General features: G+C 42.1%; 1 protein-coding gene across 2 annotated transcripts in view; it reads left to right on the top strand.

Annotated features, from left to right (window-relative positions):
- The first annotated feature begins 437 nt into the window (after nt 1-437).
- Nucleotides 438-21,502, top strand: part of KCNQ5 (potassium voltage-gated channel subfamily Q member 5) — a 282,244-nt gene continuing 261,179 nt past the window's right edge. Inside the window, exon 1 of one of the 2 annotated variants that reach the window (XM_071444758.1) lies at nt 438-1,791. In XM_071444758.1, coding sequence (XP_071300859.1) covers nt 1,436-1,791 — 356 coding nt within the window. In that variant the 5' untranslated portion in view covers nt 438-1,435. The remainder of the gene's footprint in view (nt 1,792-21,502) is intronic. The other variant, XM_071444769.1, reaches the window with a different exon arrangement.

Genomic DNA, 21,502 nt, shown 5'->3' with positions numbered 1-21,502 from the left:
GCATACACCTTACTGTTTTTCATTAACACTTCAGGAATTAGTGTCACGTTTTCACATCGTGGCGCTCAGGCTGCAAAACCAGTGACATGCAGCTATTTCTCGTGAAGTGGGTGCCGAAGTGCCGGGGGCGGCTCGTCCTGTCCCCGGGGCAGCGCGGGGCTCCCAGGCATCGCCGGGGCACGGCCGGCGCTGCCGAGCTGCGGCCCCAGGAGCGGCACGGGCGGCGATTGCCGTGCCAGGCGGCCGCGGGGTGCGGGGGGAGTGCTGGGGGATGGCCGGGGGTCGCCCGCCGAGCACGGGCGATAACCCACGGGCAAAGCGGGCGCGGTGCGGCGGCCGGGCGGGCAGCGCGGTGCAGCCGCGCCTGCGGGTGCCTGGGTGGGTGGTGTTTTTTTCCGCAAGCTCACCTTGATGCGGCGGGGCGTAAAAGGGCCGCGCTCGGCAGGGGGAGCATCGCTGTCTCGGCGCAGCGCGGACACCGAGCGGCGGCACCGCTGCGCTCCGGCCGCACCGCGCCGGGGCCGGAGCTGACGGGGGCCGTGGAGGAGCCCGCGGGAAGGGCAGGCCGGCCGCTGCCCCTGGGATCTGCTGTCTCGCCGCCGCACGAGGCCGGGACACGGCGGAAGCGCCGGAGCGGCGTGCCGGGCCGCGCCGCCCCCTCGGGGGGACACCCGGCGGCTCGTCTGCGCTGCCCCGCCCGGGCCAGCCGCGCTCCCTGCCGCAGAGGGGGTCCCGCCGCCGGCCGATCCTCCCCCGCGCCGCCGCCGGGACTTACGGCACTTTTGTTACTTTCTCGGACTTACATGGACATTTCCCGGGAGCGCGCGTAGAACGCGGGCGCCGCGTCCCGCCAGCCGCTCTCCGCCCGCCTCACCGCGGGCACTGCCGCTGCCTCTGCCGCTCCCTCCCCGGGACGCGAAGGCTCCCGGCGGCGCGGCCCCCGCCTGCCCCCACCGGCCCGCCCGCCTCGCCGACTTTCTCCGCCGCTCGGAGCGAGAGCAACAGCTTGCCCGGCCCGGCCGAGCCAAACGACGCGGGAGGCAGCGAGGGAGCGGGCGGCGGCGGGCACCGCCGAGCCGCGGCCTCTCCGCCGGAGCCGCGAGGAGCTGCCCTCCCTCCCTCCTCCCCGTCCCGGGCCGCGGAGCCACGCCGGGCGGCGCTGCGGGGACCGGCGGCGGGGCCCCGCCGCCCGGGAGGAGAGCGCGCCCGGGGGGGCGCCCGCTCCCTCGCCGGGGCCCCCGCGAAGCTGCCGCAGGCCGGCCCGCCGCGCCGGGCGCCCAAAGTGGCCCGCGCCCCCGCGCCCCGCGGGCGCCGCCCGGAGACCCTCGGCCCCCGCTGCCTCTTGCGGGCTGCTGCCGCGGGGTGCCTGGCCGCCGCCGCCCGCGCCCTGCTCCGCCGCGGCCCCGGCGCCCGCTCCGGCGCCCGGGGTGATGCCATGCCCCGCAACCACGGCGGCGGGGAGGAGGGCGGCTCCGCGGGGCTCTGGGTGAAGAGTGGCGCGGCAGCTGGCATGAAGGATGTGGAGTCGGGCCGGGGCAGGGCGCTGACGAGCTCAGCGGCCCGCGGCGACGGCCTGCTGCTCCTGGGCACCGGCGGCGCGGCCGCCCCCGCCGGGCTGCGGGAGGGCCGCCGCGAGAAGCACGGCGCCCGCATGAGCCTGCTGGGGAAGCCGCTGTCTTACAGCAGCGGACCGAGCTGCCGCAGGAACGCCAAGTACCGCCGCCTGCAGAACTACCTGTACAACGTGCTGGAGCGGCCCCGCGGATGGGCCTTCGTCTACCACGCCTTCGTGTGAGTACCGACCCGCTCCCCTCTCCTCCCGTCCTGTCGCGTCCTGTTCTGTCCCGACCCCTCCCGTTTGTTCCACGGGCTGCCTCCCACATCTGTCCTGAGCGGCGCCCCGCTGCACGGCGCGGCTGGTACCTCCCCGCCTGCCCCTCCGGTCCCCGGGCATCACTCCTGCCGGGACACGGGGAGGACGAGTATCCCGCGAGTCGCGCCGAAAGTGCCCGGGAGGAGTCAGCGGAGGAGCGGGAGCCGCTGCCACCTGCGGCGCGGCTCTCCGCGGGCGGCGGGAAATCCCGCACAGCCCTAGGTGGGAGGTGATGGGGGGGAAGCTCGATTCACCCGGCAGAGAACCTGCGGGGAGCACGGCGGGGAGCACGGTGGGGAGCACGGCGGGGAGCACATGCTCGCTGGTCTCCCGGGCGCCCGAGGCAGCCGGTTTGCGCGGGGGGAGACTGCGCGGTGCTCCCGCTGATGCCGCACTCCGGCCTCGAGATTAGACGGAGCGTGGGGTGCCGGCGGCTGCCGGGTGCTCCCCGCGGCGGCGGGGCGCACTGGGTACTCCAGCGGTACCCGCGGCCCCTGTCCTGCCGAGCGGACACCGAGCGCTGCGCGGTTTGAAAAGTTACCGCCGCGGAGCCGCAGCGCTCGGTTCTGCCTCCAGAGTGTTTTCCGGGCGCGCCTGGTCCCCGCCTCGCAGGGAGTGCGGGTGACGGCGCCTTCCCACGCGGGTGCTCGCCGCGGGATGCTGCGCCTCAGGTGCGGCCACCTGCCGCTGGCAGCGTGCAGCGAGTGGCCGCCGGTGCCTGCCGCTGCTGAGCTTTGATCTCAGCAAGTGACGGTTCCTGTCCCACTCATCCTGAAAAAGCCCGTGAGGGAAATATATGTTCCGTCCCATCTCTCAGCGGAGAGCGGTACTGTCACCGCGCTGAGAAACTTGTGCTGCTTTAACTTCAAGAGGCTTGCCCGGGACACCTGTGCGAGGGGACCCGGGGCTGTCGCTGCTTGCAGTATCCTTGGGGTCAGCCATGCTCCTCAGTTCATTAGCAATCCTCTGTTTTTATGGGGTTTGTTAGTATTCGGGGGAAAGGCCCTACTCAAAATCCTTTTTGATGGCTGAGCAAAACATGCAGCAAAGTCTGTCAAGGAGCCGTAACAGTGGATCATATTTATGGGTGAAAACGTGATCAACTACAGAGGAAGGAAGTTAAGCATTCCTGTATTGGGGATATAACACAATTTATTGTTATGTCTGACTATAGGAAATACATCATAAACGAATCAGAATATTTAACTGATAAGCTGTAAGTAACTGTATTTGTTCCATGATAGTCATGGAAATCAAGCTAGCGGCTGCAGCATCTTGGCTAAAAAAGCAACTGTTCCCTAAAAGCTGTTTGACAGCATAAATAGTGCTCCTCTCCCAGCAGTCGGGGAACCCTCAAATCTTACTTTAAAAGCAGCTTGTTGTAGGTAAAAATGTGCCAAAAACATGGCAGTCTGATTAATAAGGTACTTTGTGGATAGATTCATTTAGTAGATGACAATTACTATAGACAGCAAGTAATAGAAATGTGCTTTATGTCATATATTATTCAGTAAAAGAATTTTTGTCCACTTAGAGGATCTTCCCATTATTTCTGTTTTACTCTTAAAATCAACTCTTACACCCAAAATGTTCTTCTTGGAGGGCATTTATTTGGTACATTTTGCTGTCTGGGTCCTTACAGGTGTTTTCCTGTGGCCTAGATGGATGTTAATTAGTATGGCAACAACCACCAAAATATGTACTAGGAATCGTTTTATGTCAGTGCCTGAAGTTGCCAGCCAAAATATTCAAATGATAGTTTTCGACCTTTTTGTTTGAGTTCATGATAGAAATCTTTAAAACCAGAAAAGTTCGAGTTGGAAATACAGCCGAGAAGTTTAAACCTTAAAAAAAAAAAAAAAAAAAAAGGTGGTAAATTTCCAAACGGAGTGAAGTCATGACACAGCAGCGCTGTAAACAAGGAAGATTGCCAGCTGCGTTTAGATAATTGCCTGCATAGAAAGAGTGCCAGTTTTAATTTTTAATTGCAAATGGCAATTTTGGCAAATGTAATGCCAGCATTACATCTTTTATCTGAACAGATCTGTGTGAAAGAGCTTGAAACACTACTGTAGTATAAGACACCTAGTAATAATATTACCTTAAAGTATCTGTCACTGATACAGTGTTTAAGGTGCATTTGAAGTTCCATTGGATTTCAGTTTGACAGCCATCCTTGTTGCCAGTGATGCCGCAGTCTACAAATTATTTTAATGTGTTTGTATAATTCTGATTTAATCACAGTCAGATAATAGTATCATATTTATGGTGTTCCAGGCTCATTTTTTTCCAGCCACTTGATTGAATATAGTTGCATCTTGGAAAACAGACTTTCTTACAGAATTAAAAACCAAACCAAAACAAAAAAGCCACAGCTATTTGAGAAAAGAAGTCTTGAGACGAGCAGCTTAGAGTTGCAAAGACATTACAAAGTACGTGGAGGAGATGTCTGTTTCTACCAGTGCTAAGCTATTCTTGACTGCAGTGGAGCCCGTTATAGCTCTGTACTATTCCTGTTACAGGAATGGGCTATCTGGGGTGAGACCTTTTCAGTAGATCATTGGTCTCCTGAAACCTCACTCTGATATGCAGGTTGAAGTCATGCAGGGGTGGTTACAGAGTTTTGGTTCTAAAGGCTTTGATCTAGCAGTTTAGATTTGTGTGTTTGTTTTTTAAATAAGAACTGGGGAATTAAAGATTTGTTACAAGTAAGAAATCATTCATGCAGTGATATCAGTGATATTTTAATGTATCACTCCCATAGGGAAAAACTCTTCAGAGCTGAGAAGTATGCCCAGTTAACTCTTCTTTTTTGTTCTTGCCCTTTCAAATAAGATAAAAATAGGCCAGCCACCTAAGGAATGAGTGTTGTGACCTACATTCAGAAGTCAATTGGTTAGTTTATTTGTAAATACAAACCTGCCAGATTCTAGAAAAGACAGCTATATTGCAAACTTCTGCAGCTAGGGGAAGAAGTTACTCTTGAGCAAAGGCCTTTGATTTCAGTAAAGTTGTGCTGGGGAGCAGAGCCATAAATGACATGTTTCTTGAATCCTTTTTTGTGTGCCTCAGTAGTTCTTTACACTGAAACTCCTATTAAAATTTAAGATCTTTCTTGCAAGATTTTGAAAACCTTCATTTCAGGTACCGCTTTATGCCACTCCACATCACCTACACGTGGAGCCATGTGCATATTTAACAGGTGTGCTTACTTTAAAAGGCTGTGATATTGTAACTTTTCAAAAGCATTGTCTTGGAATGTCACAGGATTTCTTTGTGTTATTGCTGTTGCAGTTTATTATGGCTTGTTTGGTGTGATAAAAATGTGCAGCCATTGCCTTAGAATGATCAAAGGGGAATTCCAGACTTGTTGCAAATTTAACTCTGGGTTTCATCTTCAGTTATCATAAGGGCTTTGTATTATTTTTGCTCTTAATTGACATTCTGAAAATGAGATGGCAGGAGATGTTCAGAAAAAAAATACTGCTCTTTGATACTGTTTATACTGGTAGGATATAATTAGTTGCATAAGTTTCCTAATTTAACATGTTGGATTTATTTCAGGAATAATAAAGTTCCTGTTTCTTACTGACTTCTTTGTAATGTATTCCATGCAGAAGTCTTTGACGTTTGTTGTGGGGATGTCCTTCTCTTTACAAAGCTACCAACTTTTGCTCTGGAAGCTTCTGAATTCTAAATCACACATCTGGATGTGTGCACAAGGATGGTAGCACGTTGCATGGCCTGTATTGATAGGTTTTCATGGACATCCCCCACTGACCACTGCAGAAGAAAAGATGCAGTGTTAGCTGAATTGCAAGAGCCTGTATGGTATTATTCTTGTCTTTTGCGTTATTGGTGGAAAAAAGATCGAAAAATTATTTCTGGAAAAAATGTAATGATGCTATCAAAGATTTAACTAGCTATTTTATCCTTCCAGATCTGCTGGAAAGGATATAGCTCAGAAATGATCAGGATGGCTATTGACCAGCAGGTCTTTGCATGTGAGCTAACAGAGCTGCATCACACCGTGCCCTTGGTATAATAATGGAGGCTCCATATTCTGATTAGAAAACCAGTCATGTGCAACACCCAAAGGACTTGCTTGTTCTCATGCTATGAAAGTAGGAGAAATTATTTTATCCCTTTCTTTTTTCCATCTTCTGGCAACTAATGAACTAGTTCCAGGTGCTTTATGGGTAACTCTACAGCTTTCATCTTTTCAGACACCATTTCAGAGTCAGGATCTGTTGCTGTTAGGGTAACAATATATTTCTATATGTTTGTAAAAACAATATATTTCTATATGTTTGTAAAAACAAATAAAAACGTGATATTTACAATTAACAAACAACAGCGTTGACGACATAAATATGTAGCAAATCAAGTCTTATTAGGTGCTGGGGAGTTACAAATTTAAAACTCTTTAACTGTAGCACACAAACCTTAGTAGCACTTTCTTTCAGGTACAATGAATTAAAGTGGATATTTAGATGCCCTTCAGCAGTGATTTGCTTCATTTGAAGCAGTCTGTGATTCTATACATGTGCATATTTCTCACCTACACATTGTTTGGAAGGAACCTTAGGAAGTTACCCAGTCCAGCTGGGAGATACACTTTTCCCAGTCGTGTGATGTGGCTTTGTCTAGACAGGTCCTAAATTTCCCTGGATGAAAATCCCACCACCTTGCTGAATAACCTGCAGGTCTGCAACCTGTCTGTTGAAAAAAGAGGGGGTTTGACATGGGGAGGGAAGAATGGAAGAGCCACCCTGAACCTCCCAAGTGGCAATTTATGGTCATTGTCCCTTTATATATGTTCTGTCATTGCTGAGAAGATTCTGGCTTCTTTATCATTTTGATTTACCTTCAAGCAGATGTAGGCTACTTGAAGGGTCACCTGTTAGATCACCCTTCTGTCAGACCAAACATGCTCAGCTCCATCAACTGCTCCAAGACAAAAGCTCAAGGCTCCTGAGTATCATGGTTGCTGTCCAGCATCTCCTCTGTCTTCTTCACATCCCTGTTCATCTGGGAAGGATCACTGACTGCCCTGGTGCTTGAGGCCATGCTGAGTAGAGAAGAAAACTTTTTCAGTCTGCCAGTCCCAGTGGCAGACTGTGTAGTTGCTTGCTGCTTGCCTTATTTCTGACAAAAGCATGCTGTTGCCTTTCTCAACCTGCTGTGTCCACAGAAACGCCCTTTTTGCTGGGCCTGCCAGCCAAGCAGTGGGTTCCCAGCCTGAATGGATACATGGGATTGTTCTGCACCAGGTGCAGATGTCTGCTTTTCCCTTAGCTGTGCTCATGGATGCTTATGGTCGCATCCTGTATTTTCTTGTTCTGTCTCAGTTGTTGTGTACTGCCCAGAGCAGTGGAGATGGCACAATCTTTAAAAACTTTACCTTCTTTGTCCTCTTCTTTGTGATTAATAGAGAAGATTGAATGTCCAGCCATGCTTAATTCCTCCTCTTTCCTGGTGCTGTTTATGGACAGCAGACCTCTCCTGGAACCCTGTCATGGGCACTAAATTACATCTACCTTCTATTTTTTGCTTGGTTTTTTGTTGGTTTGTTGTTTGTTTTTTTGTTCTTGTTCTTTTTTTGGGGGGGGGAGTGGATTGTTTATTCTTGTTGTGGTGGTGGTGGTGGTGTTTTTTGTTGATGTTGTGTTGTTGTTGTTGTTGTTGGAGAGTTATTTTCCACCTCAGGATTTTCAGTAGATAAGTATCAGGAATATTTATGCTACCTTAGTAAAATCACATTTATTTTTTGAGGATTGATCTACTAAATTTTCTCATTTGTATTAGCCTTACTTTCTGACTCAAGAATGGTTATCCAGGGGAAGCACCTAATTTTCTATAAAATCAAGATAGATCCACAGCTTTCCACAAAGAAGACTGCAAAAGGCTTGCTTTGAGAAAAAGTCACCAAGAACTGGATGAGGGAAAGTTCATACACGTGGACTTTCTTCTATTTGTCATAAGGTTTATTTCTTACATAAGATTAGGAATTGTGTTCAGGAATGTGGATAGAAGATTAGTATTGGAGTTTCAAATTAATCTACAACCTTTGCAAGCAGAATCTTCCTCCTCTTAAAGCAAGATATGAGTTAAGAGTTTTTTTTATAATTATCTTTTTGCTGTAATTTTTTCTCATTTCACAAAACCCATGCAATGAGCATTATATGTGGGGATGAGACTCCTAGCTCAGATCTATTTTTCTTGGTGTGCCAGTCTTTGGAGAGGCATTTCTTGTCTTTTTTCTTGAGTGTCTTGTAGGATGTGGAGATTCTTGGGTAACTTTCTGTGGTCTCATGTGATGAAAGAACCGACCCAAAATTACAGATTTATTCTAAGGGATGGTATGTGAATTTCTAGTATGGAATAAAATACTTGTTCTCAAAGGAGAAGTGGTTTTAGTGAATTAAAGGAAGAATTTATAAAGATTTTAATTGCCTGTGAGAAAGTATTTATGTGACAGATTTTCAAAGTAGGCCCTGAAGAGTATGTTAATGATCTAGACAATTTTCTTCACTGGACACTTTTTAAAGTTTCTCTGTTGTTCAACTTTTTTAATCAAAAGTAGCTCATGATATCTATTCAGACTTGATGCTCTTTGCATGCTCCAAGTTTGACTATATTTTTAATAGCTATTCACCCTGTTTTTCTGTTGATTGTAACTTAATTAAGTTTCCTGAATTGGATGAAAGTACAATTGAACTAATATTTCACAATAATTTCAAATAATTGTAGCATCAAATGGAATACCAATGATTATTCAATTAATAATAGTGATTTCCCTATTCATGAGAATAAGCATAATTAATATACTTAACAAAGCTCATAAAAATGCAGTTAATTTTTTCATAATTGTTTCAGTGGAAAGGAAAAGCACATGGTTTGTTACTTTATTAATCATCTTTTTATGGAGAAGATCTATAGAAGGAAAATCTTTTATTCCTAGACAATGTAAACTGCTGACAGTGCAAATAAATCTCACTATAGTAAGGTAGTTATTTCTTATTAATTCAAAGGTAAAACTTAGTTGCCAAGTGTCTAGCATTCTTATATGGCTCATATTTTCATTAATATAAATGGTGAATATTAATGAAATTTGCAACTGATTTTAACTGAAGCAAAATAGAGTCTTCTGCTCTCAGGTAGAAAAGATGGAGTAGAAAGCATGAATAATACTATCTAACAAAAAATCTTTAATATGTATACATAGTAGACATAATTTACTGTGTTATTCCTACTGAGGCAGATGTTTTTATTTCACAATAAATGTTGCTTTTTCTCATTAACATTAGCACCCATACCATTTCTCAAACCATAACACAATACAGCATGCATTCTTGGTTTTTAAGTTAATGCTGGTGCATCAAGAGTCACTTGTAAACATGTGTTATATAAAATATACTGAGTTTGGGAGAACTTGCAATTCTTTTTTCTCTTTGTTTTTGTGCAAGATTTTGTTATTTCTTTTTGTAAATTGGTTTTACAGATTTCCTGTAAGAGAGCAGATGTAGATTACCCAAGGGATTTCCACCACAGGTCAGTTAAGGTAGAAAATTCTTGAACTGTTCAGTTTATCAATTGCAAAATAATTTTAAGGAGTTGCCCTTTCACGTGCAAAACCCCCCTTCCTTTAAAGATATTAATTAAAAGTTCAAAGGCTGTCTTATAGGTCAGCTGCACCTAATCAAGAAATATTTTCAATTTTCTGTTGAGCATTAGATTTATCTTGTGATAGCTATCTGAGTTGCAGTGTAATTGCGTTACAGGAAGCTCAGCAAAACGTTCATCATTTGGGGCACTGAAGTGTAGTCTCAGACAGTGTCTTCTGCTTGAAAGACTATGTGATTATTTCTTAATATATATAGTCTGGTCCAGTGATGCAGAGGTGGACACAGTCCTCCAGCCAGGCATATCTGAAATTTTCTGTTTGGACTTCATCCAAGAAAATCTTCAAACATAAATGTGTGTGTTTTCCTTAACAGAGATGGACATAAATATGTCTCTAAGCATTTTCTTGAAGAGTGAATAATTTTCAAAAGCATGAAGTACCTGCAGCTTCCTTTCATTATTCTATTGTGCATTCAATGGGTAATTCACTTTTTTCTCCCCACTTGTACAGAATGAAGTTTAACAAATGAATCATGCTCTTAAACTGATTAGAAATAATGAAGAAAGGAAGTTCAGTACTTGCCCAGGTCTTGATTTAAGCAATATATTCCTGTTTGTCTTGGCTTCCTTCTTGCTTTGAGACTCCATAGTTTGACCAAGCAAACATATAAATGCCATTTGAGATTTCTGTAGAGTTTTAATTCTTTTATTGCAGTCATACCTGGTACCATATGGAAGGAACAGGCTGGTGCCAGGAGTCAAATATGATCAAACCAAGAGAATAACTTTATGCTTTGAGAAAAAAATGCTACTGAACACATTCAGATACTTCCTATTTTACTTGTGTCATAGATTAGAACACTTGCACACACTCTTGAGGTCATTCAGTCAGAAACAGCATCTAACTTCTCCTAGGGCATTAAATTTATTTGCTTTACGTGGCCTAAGCTCATCCATAACCATGGTATCTAGAAGTAAATGCACAAATCTTTCCCTTTGAAGCTCTCGTGACAGGAGTGCACTTAAAAGTTACTGCTGGGCTTTTCTGAATATGGGTGAGAGTCCTGACACACTTGAGAGTACCTTTTGTGGGAAAATTAGGATGAGATAGTGCTTTGGATGCATTTCTATAGGTGGTGGAGATGGAGGGCCACTGATCCTTGGCAATGAGTTTGAAAATGTAGGCCACTCTCTCTGTGAGAAAAGTCTCTGTAAGTGCATGGTTTTAGCAGTGAAACTGCCCTGTCACAGGAGAGTGAATAACTTCCCTGAGCAGCCTCTTCCAATGCTTGACAATCCTTTCTGTGAAGAAATTTTTCCTAACATCCAAACCAAATCTAAACCTCCCCTGGCACATCTTGAGGCCACTTCCTCTTGCCCTATTGCTTGTTACTTGAAGAAGAGACCAACCCCCTCCACACTTCAATAGTCCTTTCTTGCACCTTGGGCCACACTTACTAGAAATGTTAATATAATGTTTCTTCTTCAAGGAGGTTCCATTACACTTCAGGTGCAGCTATGGCTAGTTACAGTAAGTGTGCATGCCCTCAAGTGACTTATTCAGCTTCTAGTTGATGAATCTGTGCATGTTTCTCTCTTTGATATGTCCCAACCACATCAGCAGACTGAAGATGAAGCAGAATTCAGAATAAAAGACAAACAGCTTTGCTAATGTCTGGGGATGTTGTAAATTTTTATATAATACAATTTGCTCAAGCAGACGTATTTCTTTCCCCTAAAGCTTGGAAAATAGAGATTTCATTTAATGGTTGGAGATACAGTCTGTCCTTCCTGAAAGGTCACACTGACTGCTGACTAAACTTGTGATTTGTCTTTGCAAATAATTTGTTTGCTGGGTGGGGTGTTGGAGTTTAGAGGTTATTGTTGGCTACGATGAGACAGATGATGGTCCTGAATTCCAAATACGCTTGGAAGGAATTTTGACTTTCATCTTGAAAATTCTTGTAGACATAATTTTTAGTGGTGTTATTAATAGATTTAGGTATTTACAGAGTAATTACTAGAAACCATCAAACTGAACAGTGATAAATGCTCTATCTTTCCTTCATTAATGATGGCAAAAAGTCATCTGAATTACAGAGATTTTATAAAGCTTCTTTAGTTTTACTTGAGAAATTCTTCCTTGGAGAGAGGTAGGACTAATCTCCCATGCTAGGGTTATATGCATTAATGCTTAATGCTCCCATGTTATATGTGGGCACTCTGCATGAGAATTTGCTGTTTGGAGATATTACATGAGGAGAGTTATGGTGAGAACATTTGTGGCACTGCAGAGGCAGAAGAAGTTATCTTTCTCTATGGGAACACAATCATTGAGGGAAGGGAGAATTCATGAAGGTCTACTTGACTCTAACCATACTTGATTGATACTATGTATTACTTTCAGGTTAGAAATGTGCTTGTCTTCTATTAATAATAGAAGACAAGCACAAGACAATAAAATAATAAAAACAAATAAAGAAATTTATTATCCCCCCCCTTTTACCTTTTTTTTGTAGAGAGAAAGCTGAAGCAATAGTCTGAGTCAATTTACTGGATTTATATGTAAATAAAACATGGTATTGACCTTTACATTTTCCTTCCATCGAGGTCTTGATCCTGTATGCAGATCTGAGGAAATATCACATGAAAGTTTGAAAGTTTTGTTCACTACCTGATTGCATTCCTGATTGCTTTTCCTTTAGTAAATATTCATGTAAATCTTGCTGAAGCTGAGCCTCAGCTGGTTTATTCCCATTTGGGTCCACTCTTTGCTGGAGCTGAGGTCACTTTTTAGCTGCTCTTACAGGTCATTTCATGGGAAGGGCTGCAGCTGGACAGCAAGATGCAGTCCAGTGTCTGACCTCCAGCATGGCTACATCTACGTTTGGAGGAAAACCTGGGGAGATGCATCTGAAATACCCTCTGGAATTCAGAAACTTGGTGAGAAATGCAGTCCTCAGGGAATTTTTTCTTGAAACCATAACTGAGCTAATAATACACATGAAATATAAAAGACATCTAAAAGTATATTAATTAAATGTTGTTATTGCTGATGTTCATGAATGGGAAAGCTGGAGCTGAAGTAACTGTACCAAACAGAACACAATACCACACCAGTAACTTTCAGCAGGAAAGTATTTACTTGGAAAAATCCTTTGAATGATTTTGCTCTCCAGGATTTTTCATATATCTATATTTGTAAGTTCCTTACCACAGTGAAAGGTCATAGCATTTTTTTGGCTTGCTTTTATCAAAAATTTTAGGAGTTAAATAATATAGTGGATAGTGACTGAAAACTCAGATATGTTGAGATAAAACATATCATTTCAGATATGATCTCTACCTGGAAGATAAAATTTACTAGCAGAGTGCTCATTTATATAAGAAATATGATTTTACAAAATTTTGATTGTGTTTTTCAAGCTTAATAATTCATGACAAAATTGTATTCTTCTCTATAAAGTAAGACTTAGATGAAAATGATCCTGGCTGAAAGTGTGAATGGTCGTAAAGATCTGGAAACAATTGCAGAAGAGAGATCTCTTGACTGATGAAGAGATCTGAAGTGTATTTTGGTTTTGGAAATGGGATCAGTATATTAGAGAGGCTCATTCATCTCCCAGTCTATATTTAGCATCCTGCAGTGCACCAGTGAGTGCCTTCATCCCAGTGCAGCGTGTATCACAGTCATGGCTCCTGACCCCACAGGGTATCTGCTGTAGTCAGTATTTTGAGAAGGCTCAGTAATGAAGTTCTGTCTTTTGGCCTTGTCTTTAAACGTGAGGCATACATGTGTAATGGATATGTGACCTTGGCAGGTTGTGCTGTTCCAAGTATGGATCTGTGGATTAATTTCCAGCTGAGGGCTGCTTTCCCTACCTTTAGAGGCTGTGCAGGTGGTGGCAACAAATCACTACACATACAGTTCATACTGTTTTCTGGCAGAAGAATAGAATTGTTGCCTTGCAGTCTAGCCCTGGGAATTGCTGGTTAGATGTTCCAAAAAATCATTAGCACGTTAATTTGATTAAAAACAGTATTTAATGAAGAACACTGGAAAATTGTTAGGACACCTTGTGAAAATGATGGCACGTAAGAGGTACAGTTCTGGAGGATGTCATTTACTGATCTGCAAATTTCTTTCATGTAACAAATGCAGAATATACAAGTTCATGATTAAATAATCCAAGCATTTAAATAATCCTGCATTTTTCTAAATCACTACAGACAACAGTTGTCACTGTCTTTTATGCAGGATGATAACCCAGTCATCATTGTTGAGATGGACCTTTATAATTCCTAACATGATCTCTGTTGAGCTAATATCTCAAAGGTATGACCTGTCTGTCACCAGAGCTCAAATTGTTAAAACTCTTAATATTTCAGTTCTCACAACCTTCTTCTGTCTGGACTCAGCAGTGTGCTCTGTGTGCTCATCCCTGTGGCTGTACAGCCCTTGCTCCTCAGCAGCTCCTCTTACTGCTCCCTCCTTGCCTGAGGAGAAAGTTACTTCTCTTCACATTCAATAGCTGTAAAAAGTATCTGGCTAGTAAATTTCTAAAAATACATTTATAAGTGAATGACAAAATCAGAAAGTCAGCTTTGCATGATTCATTAAGTGGAAGGAAACAACAAATGGAACTGTTTCTTTTTGCTGGGTCTGACACCCTCAGCAGCATGTGATACAGTGCTTTTCATGTGCCAATAAACTACTTGACAGTAGACTAGCATGAATGCACTTCTGACTTACTGCAACTGAGCCTAACCTCAGTAAAACTGTAACTAAGTCTGTGATGTGTTATTTTCCCTTCACTTTCTGAAAGTGACACTTATTTTGGCAGATGCTGAACTGCTGCATGAGCTAGGAATTTAATTGTTTAACAATTTTATGAAGATTAATTATCACATGGTTGATGAGAGTCTCATTCCTGTATTATTTGTCTTTGTCTGAAGGTACTGAGTTAGAGAAATGGATGACTGGTGGAAGAACAAGCAGAATGACAACACAGCTTCTCAGCATGTAGCAGGGAAACCAGGATGCAGATGAATTCATAGTGCTAAAGATACACCTAGCTTTACAATTCTCTGGGAGGCTGGGAGCTAAAACAACTGCCAAATTAAGTTGCTGGTAGAGACTGGTAAGAATATGGGGAAAACAGTCAACAGGATAATATGGAAGAACATATTGAAATTATTCTCGTGGGTTCTTTGAAACAAGTTGCTGTCAAATCCTAGGGCTTGACAATCTTTGAGAGAGGTACACATGAACTGGAGTAGTTTGTTCATTTTCAGGTTTGTTTCTAGGAAGCTGCTTCTCCCAAAACACACTTTTACATCTGTATACTTTTGCAGTCTCTAGTGTGGAATGAGGATGAACTTAATACTCTTGAGATAGTTTAATTAATTTCAAGTGATCATACTGCTGTGATATTATAACTGTGTCTTCTGGGACATTCTACCAAACGTCTAAAACTGTGTTTAAATTATGTGCAAATTCTTCAAAAACAGGAGTGAAAAAGAGTACTTTTGCTCATGACCTTGGATGAAACAGCAATCCAGATCTTTGTAATTAAGTGTCTTAAATAGTTTTTCTCTCTTATAAACTAACCTCTGGATGACACATATTTAAAATTGATCTATATATATCAAGGCAGGTAGCTGTCTAGATAGGCTGAGTCCTCTGGGCTTGCTGTTTCAGTTCTGCATTGAATCATTCAATACATGTTTATTAAAACAAACCTTTGTCTTCCCCAAAGACATAGCAAGTAAGACTGCCAGCTCTTGCATCCTGAGGGGAAAAAAGAAAACTGAAATCACAAAAAAAAAAAACCAAAAAACAAAAACGCCTGAAGTGTTTCTAAATTCTTTTTCCAATGGAGAGGTGAAAAAAATAGTATTTTTCTTTTTTGAGTATATAGGTGTTTTCTAATATACTACTCAAAATTAAGACATAAGACTTCAATTTGAGTGGCTGTTTAGCTACTCTGCCAGTCATTTTTTTTTCTTCTTTGCTTGTACCCAGTTGATTTCCAAAGGGACTGATGATCTCTTCTTACCTTTGTGCTCTCTGATTAACTCAGGTTGTCCCTCCGAGGACGAAGGAACTGGAACCTAAAGGCTTACTAATGGTCACATTTGTAACAGGACCCAGTGGATGTTGCTGAGGGTGAAAAGAGCACAGCTTTTAGCACCATGGTTTATTTCCTTTGAAATTTCAGCACCATCCTGGCACTTACCTCACATTCTTTTGGTTTTCAGAAAACTCTCTGATGCATTCAAGCATGTAGTTATTTATAAATATATATGTGTATATATAAAAGCACTGACGTAGAGTGCTGTCTGCATTAAGGAAAGCAGAGAACATGATTTATATTTTGTTGAGTCAAACTCCTCTAGTACTTTTGGATAAAGAAGACTTTAGCAGGTACAAACGGCAGGCCAAATCCTAAAGCTGTTTACTCGCCGTTAATTCCAGGCTCAATCCAGAAGCTCTTACTCAAGCAAAATGCCTGTAAAGTAATGGGATGCTTTATCTTCTTATTCTTGAATTTTGTAAGTGTGCTGTGTAATTTTTTTTTTAAATTATGCAGGTTTCTATCAACCTATCAACCTATATCTCGTTTTGTGCAGCCTCAGGAGTGACTGCTTGTGCAGTGGTGTATTACATGGTAAATCACTGCTGCTGCAATGTGTCACAGTATGCTGCAGACAGTGTTTTTACATTTTTACTTGAATCATTTGCAATGAGTAACAGAGACGGTAAGTGGCAAAATACTTTGTTTTGAAAAGTGAAAGCAGTATTGAAATACTGCTGCAAAAGTAGCCATAGAGTTTGGGAAATGATATGGTACAAAATGACCTATTTTGTTGCATACAGTTTTATTCATTTCTGAAAACAATTGTTCTTTTGCAGGCATGGAGATCTGGATCTTTCTAATGTAAAATGAATAGGAAATACTTCAGTTGTTCAAATAGCTCTTAAATGTATTTTAGTTTGATAGCTGATTGTATATTATGTTTGCAGCCTTTGTGCAAAGCAGTGTTTAATAGCAGAGTTTGCTCCATAATGAACATAGATGAAGGCTGCTCTTTATAAAAACCCACGTGTATTAATATAATGCTGTTGATGTTAAGTTGTCCCGTTGCTTGGAATTTGTTGCCACATAGCTTGGCACATAGCTGTCAACTACGAGAACTCCTTGCAACTCCAACTTAAGACTTATCATTTCCCATTTAGAAAATGACCTTACAAGTTAGTCAAATGACTGGACTGCTGTGGAACAGCAGCTGTTGGTGGAAAGTTCTCAAAATGGACCACTTACTGGTCTCTCCTTTAATTGCTGATATCATTGCCTGTGAATGCAGTGGTTATCAATGACTGTAATTGCTTTATAGTTCTCAGACCATTCTCTAATGGTTAGCATTGATTTTTAGCTTTTAAGTTGAAAATATCTGAGGATTAATCTATTGGTTTGTTTTGTGCATTTTCTAGCAACTTTGTGTAAATTGCTAATTATTAATAACACCCTTGAGGCATGAAAATAAATACTGTAACATTCTCATGATGAAATATATTTTCTTTTGAAATCTCTGGGACCATATTTGGTCCAGTTGATTTACATAACTTGCATGCATAGTATTGTGAAAAAGTAAAATAAAACAGCTCAGCTGCACCTGCTGTCTTTGAGATGTTTCTGAGTGCAGTCCCAGACCAGCATGGGGTTTTTGTGGTCATTTCTTTGGCCTGTTGCCCACCTGCCCTGGACCACTGCAAAATGCAGTGCCTGATCTCATAATTTTACTGTAAGGTAAAATGATAAATTCGCAGCATGATCTGGTACTTGAGTCTGGTTTTGTACCAGTTCTATGTTTGTCACTAAAGAAATTAAATCTGTCTGGGAGATTGTCTACAAAGAGGTATGATCATCAAATAGAAAACCTTTGCATTCATAAAGGTTTAAAAAGGTAATTAAAGGTATCACTGCTTTAGAGCACTTACCCTCATTTGATGTTTAGTGCTGTTCTCTAATATTCAGTGTGGAATAGTTGGTCGTGTGACTCAAGTTGTGTAAAGTCACAGCTGTGAAGATACTCTCAGCAGTATAAATATACCTTGAACCTGTTTCCTGTTGTGGAGTTCTTCCTTGCAGTGTGGTTTATGCTAATGTGTTACAACTTGCAACTTGCAGTGTTTTATTGCTTAATTTAAGCATAGTTTGCATTTCTTATGGTTTGATTGGTTGGCAAGGCATGCAGAAATTCTGAGTCAGATGCACCTATTTCTGGATGCCCAATATAATTAGGTGCAGCCCTGAAGCAACATGTTTTGTGCAACTTTCCAGGCACACAAAATGCAGAAATACAAGGGAGGGTTTAAAAATTGTTTGGAAAAAAAATTAGTGCCATTTAACTTTGAATTATGATTGTATTTGCTCTGATGAGTTTCATAATTATGAGATTCTGCTGCTTTTTTTTTTTCTTCATGTTTTCTTTTTTTTTTTTTTTTTTTTTAGTAATTATGACTTTGATACATATGAAATATGCTAGGTGGACATTCCTGGAAATGTCAGTGTCCTGTATAACCTTGGAGCACTTATGTAGAACCAGCATGGTGGTCATTAAATTCCACAAATTTCTGTTTTCTCTAACCTTGTCCTGGGACGTTGCTGTTGAAAGTGAGTTTTGTTTCTGTAGCTTATGTAGTCTGGTTTTGCATGACCAGCCTGCTAAAAATTGTGCTAATTACTGGTACTGCAGTTGGGTGCACGGTGCTGATTGAAAACAGGACTGAAACCAGCAGCTTCTACCAGGGATTATTCGCTGCTGCTAATTTTTGGCTCCTAAAATTGGGTTTGAATTTGTCACTAGGAGAGGAAAGCAGTTTGATTGTAATTGTCTCATTAAAATGGAAAAGTATCCAGAAAAGGTTTCTGTACTTCTGAAGACTAAGGTTCTATTGAAGAAATAATTTTGAACTGGATCAAATTAAGTGCTTAATTGCTTGTGTATAAATAATGGAGTAAAATTCATAGGGGTAGTAATTTAGGGAGAAATTAAATGCCACAGTGTATAGCATTGGTTTCTTTGAAATACAAGAAATCTATCAATTCCCAGAGCACAGAATCACATTCATCCATTTATTGACAATATTGCCTCCTAAGAGGAGTGTGTAGAATTTAAAGATCTAAGGGAAAAAATCCATTTATTATACACTTTTAAAAAGAAACCTAGAATCTAATCTTCTTCTTTAGATTTGTTTTTTGAGGTCTTCCCCAGTTTTATTTGCTTTGCTTGAGAGGTGATGTCCCACATTAGCTACCCGTGGCTGAGTGCAGGAATGTTTTTTTCTGGGTGGTACCAGCAAATGTCTGTCAAGGTGTGCCTGTGTGAAACCAGGCTTGCTTTTTGGTGCTCATAAGCTGCTGGTGTTATGGTAATCACTTCAAATCTGGGTAGGCAGTGGAGTCTGTAAGTGATGTCAATGCTAGGTTTGGGTCACTTTGTTTCACAGTTGTGGTTAGTTAGGCCTTTTCCCTGTTGCTCATCTTAATTTATTTAATTTTTTTTAATAGAGGATCTTTTGAGTCATGTTTGTTTCCCCTACTAAAAATCCTTTGCATGTGATTTCTTTTTTCTGTAAAAACTTTACCTTAAAATTAAAAAGACTCCATTTAATATATGCATACTACAAAATTGTGTTAAATACTTGACTAGATGATTCACTTTAATGTATTTGAAATACATTTTATAATCTAATTAGGTAGATAATAACAGTAAATGCATTCCCTAAAATTCCAGAAGATAACATAGACAACATCTTAAGTTTCTATTAGAAGAAAAACAAAGTGACATTGGAGACTCAGAGAGTAGAAAAATAAAGCCAAAACTGAAATTTGGGGAAACTGCTGGGGCATTTTTTGGTTTATTTTTAAAAATTCGGGAGATAATTTTTATAAAAATATCATTGTAAAACCTCTGCATCGTAGTTTTGAAAACTAATATTGATGTGAATGAACATTTATCCCTTGCTCTGTAGCTTTCAAAACTTTGACATTTCTCCTATGCTTTAAGTTTTCCCTTCCTTTTTGTGATGTTTTCCTTTTGACAGCAGCCATAGACTGGATAGATGCACCAGCTAAATGTGAGCATGTTTAGCTGTTATTTCATGTGTATGCTGGGTTATTCCTCATGCTGAATGCATACAGAAGCACCATCAAGTGATTGAGTTCCAACAAATTGCAGACCCACCTTTAAGTGGACTCTTCTGTACATAAGTCTGTGTGTATATATGTATAAACATGTTGTTAAAGTAGCAGCTCCTGATCTTGAGGTGAAATGATATGGGCTTTCCTGTTTCCACATCACTGAGGTCCAACTTGCACCAGAAGTGAATGGCTGCATCTATCCTGTCTTGTACTTGGCATCTTGTACTCTTCTGGGCATCATTGATAGTCCTTACATGTATTCCTTGGGGGCTTTGTCCAAACTATCCAAAAAAATGAGAAAACTGTATTGCAGCCCATCAGAATTATAACCTACTGTTAAGTACCACTTGAACCAGTTCTCTGGCCACTTTATCCATCTGGTGTCCTTTTCCCAAAATAATTAGGAGCTGTGGGAGCAAACTGTTCCTGAAAACAAAGAGCAAACCAGAACTGGAGGCTTGAACAGCTGAAGTGTCCAGGAGTGTGGTTCCCAAGACCTCTCCCTGGCCACCTTGCCTTTAGCAGTGTAGGCATACCCAAAACCCCACAGACCATGGTGTAGAAGGGGTGATTGGCAGTCAGAGCTGGCAGAGAATATTCTTTGTCTTGTGAAAATGTGGGATTTAAAAAATTCCATCCCAAATTGCAGCAAAGACTTGGTGTTCCCTCTTTTCTAAATCAAATGTAAAAATATCTCTTAGATAAATGCTGAGCTTCAGTTTAGCCCCAACATGTTGTTTTTATTTTTAAGTGTACTGAGTTTAACTTCACTAAGAAGACTTTCTCACCTGAAATCAAAGGCTTTTCAGACTTCTTGATATTCCTGTGAAGCAGAAATAAAATCAATCATTTCCTTTGATGAAAGTTTAGATACTTGTGAATTGGTATGTTTTTTCAGGAGAAATATTTGCTAAAAATTCCCAACCAGCCATTCTCTCTCTTCCAACTCTCCCCCTTTTCTCTGCAGATGACCAAAATGTGGAAAAGAGGTGAGACTCATGCTAGAGATTTCATGTTGCATTTTTCATGAGGAATTCACATAGGGGAAGCTGATTCTCTTGAGATGAGCTTCTTCCCTCTGCTTGGTGCTCTAAGCAGCACAATTCAGTATTACAAGTACAAAGTAGATGTGCAAAGGAAGCTGAAGGAAAGGATGGAGAGACAGCATGTAAGTACTGGTTAAAAGTATTGGAAGCTGTTAATAGAATTTGGCAAGCTGACCTTCAGTTTTAACTTTTAACCACTCACTTCTACCCCTCCAGAAAAGACAAATTATTGCAAAAATATTGGTGACTCTTTCTGGGCTGGCTTCTGAAACTTGGTGAGCAAGGGCTCTGTCTTAAAACCGCTGAAGTTGTAAATATATTTTTCACCCTTTTTTACTCAGACTCTGTGTCTTTGGTAACGCTTTCAGTTTGAATCTTGGTGTTTACCAGGGCTTCTGCTGTAAGGGAGCTGAGGAGCATGCAGCAGTGCCCTGTTGCAGAGCTAATAACCACAGCCTGCTGGCTGCAGCACGTAGCTGGGCTTGCACAGCACACACACTGAAGAGACTCACTTCAGCCTTTGCAGCTGTAGAGGGCCCAGGTCTTATCCCTCAGGACTGCAGACATGGCTCTGAACTGGGGAATGGTTAATACCTGAAAACCTTTAATGAACCAGCTGCAGTGTCATTGTTTTAGCTGTTCCAGGCTTCTCCTTTTGCCCCACTAGAGATGCAGGCACTTCAGAATAATCCAACTAAAAGGAGACATTTGTCCTTCAGAATGGGACAACAGAGATAGAATCCAGAGGT

This window comes from Agelaius tricolor, unplaced genomic scaffold (assembly GCF_023055355.1).
Source record: "Agelaius tricolor isolate 1412-34295 unplaced genomic scaffold, bAgeTri1.0.p SCAF_1, whole genome shotgun sequence".
In the NCBI taxonomy this organism is placed as follows: Eukaryota; Metazoa; Chordata; class Aves; order Passeriformes; family Icteridae; genus Agelaius; species Agelaius tricolor.
The sequence above is the reverse complement of the archived record's forward strand: the minus strand, read 5'-3'. Positions and strand labels throughout refer to the sequence as shown.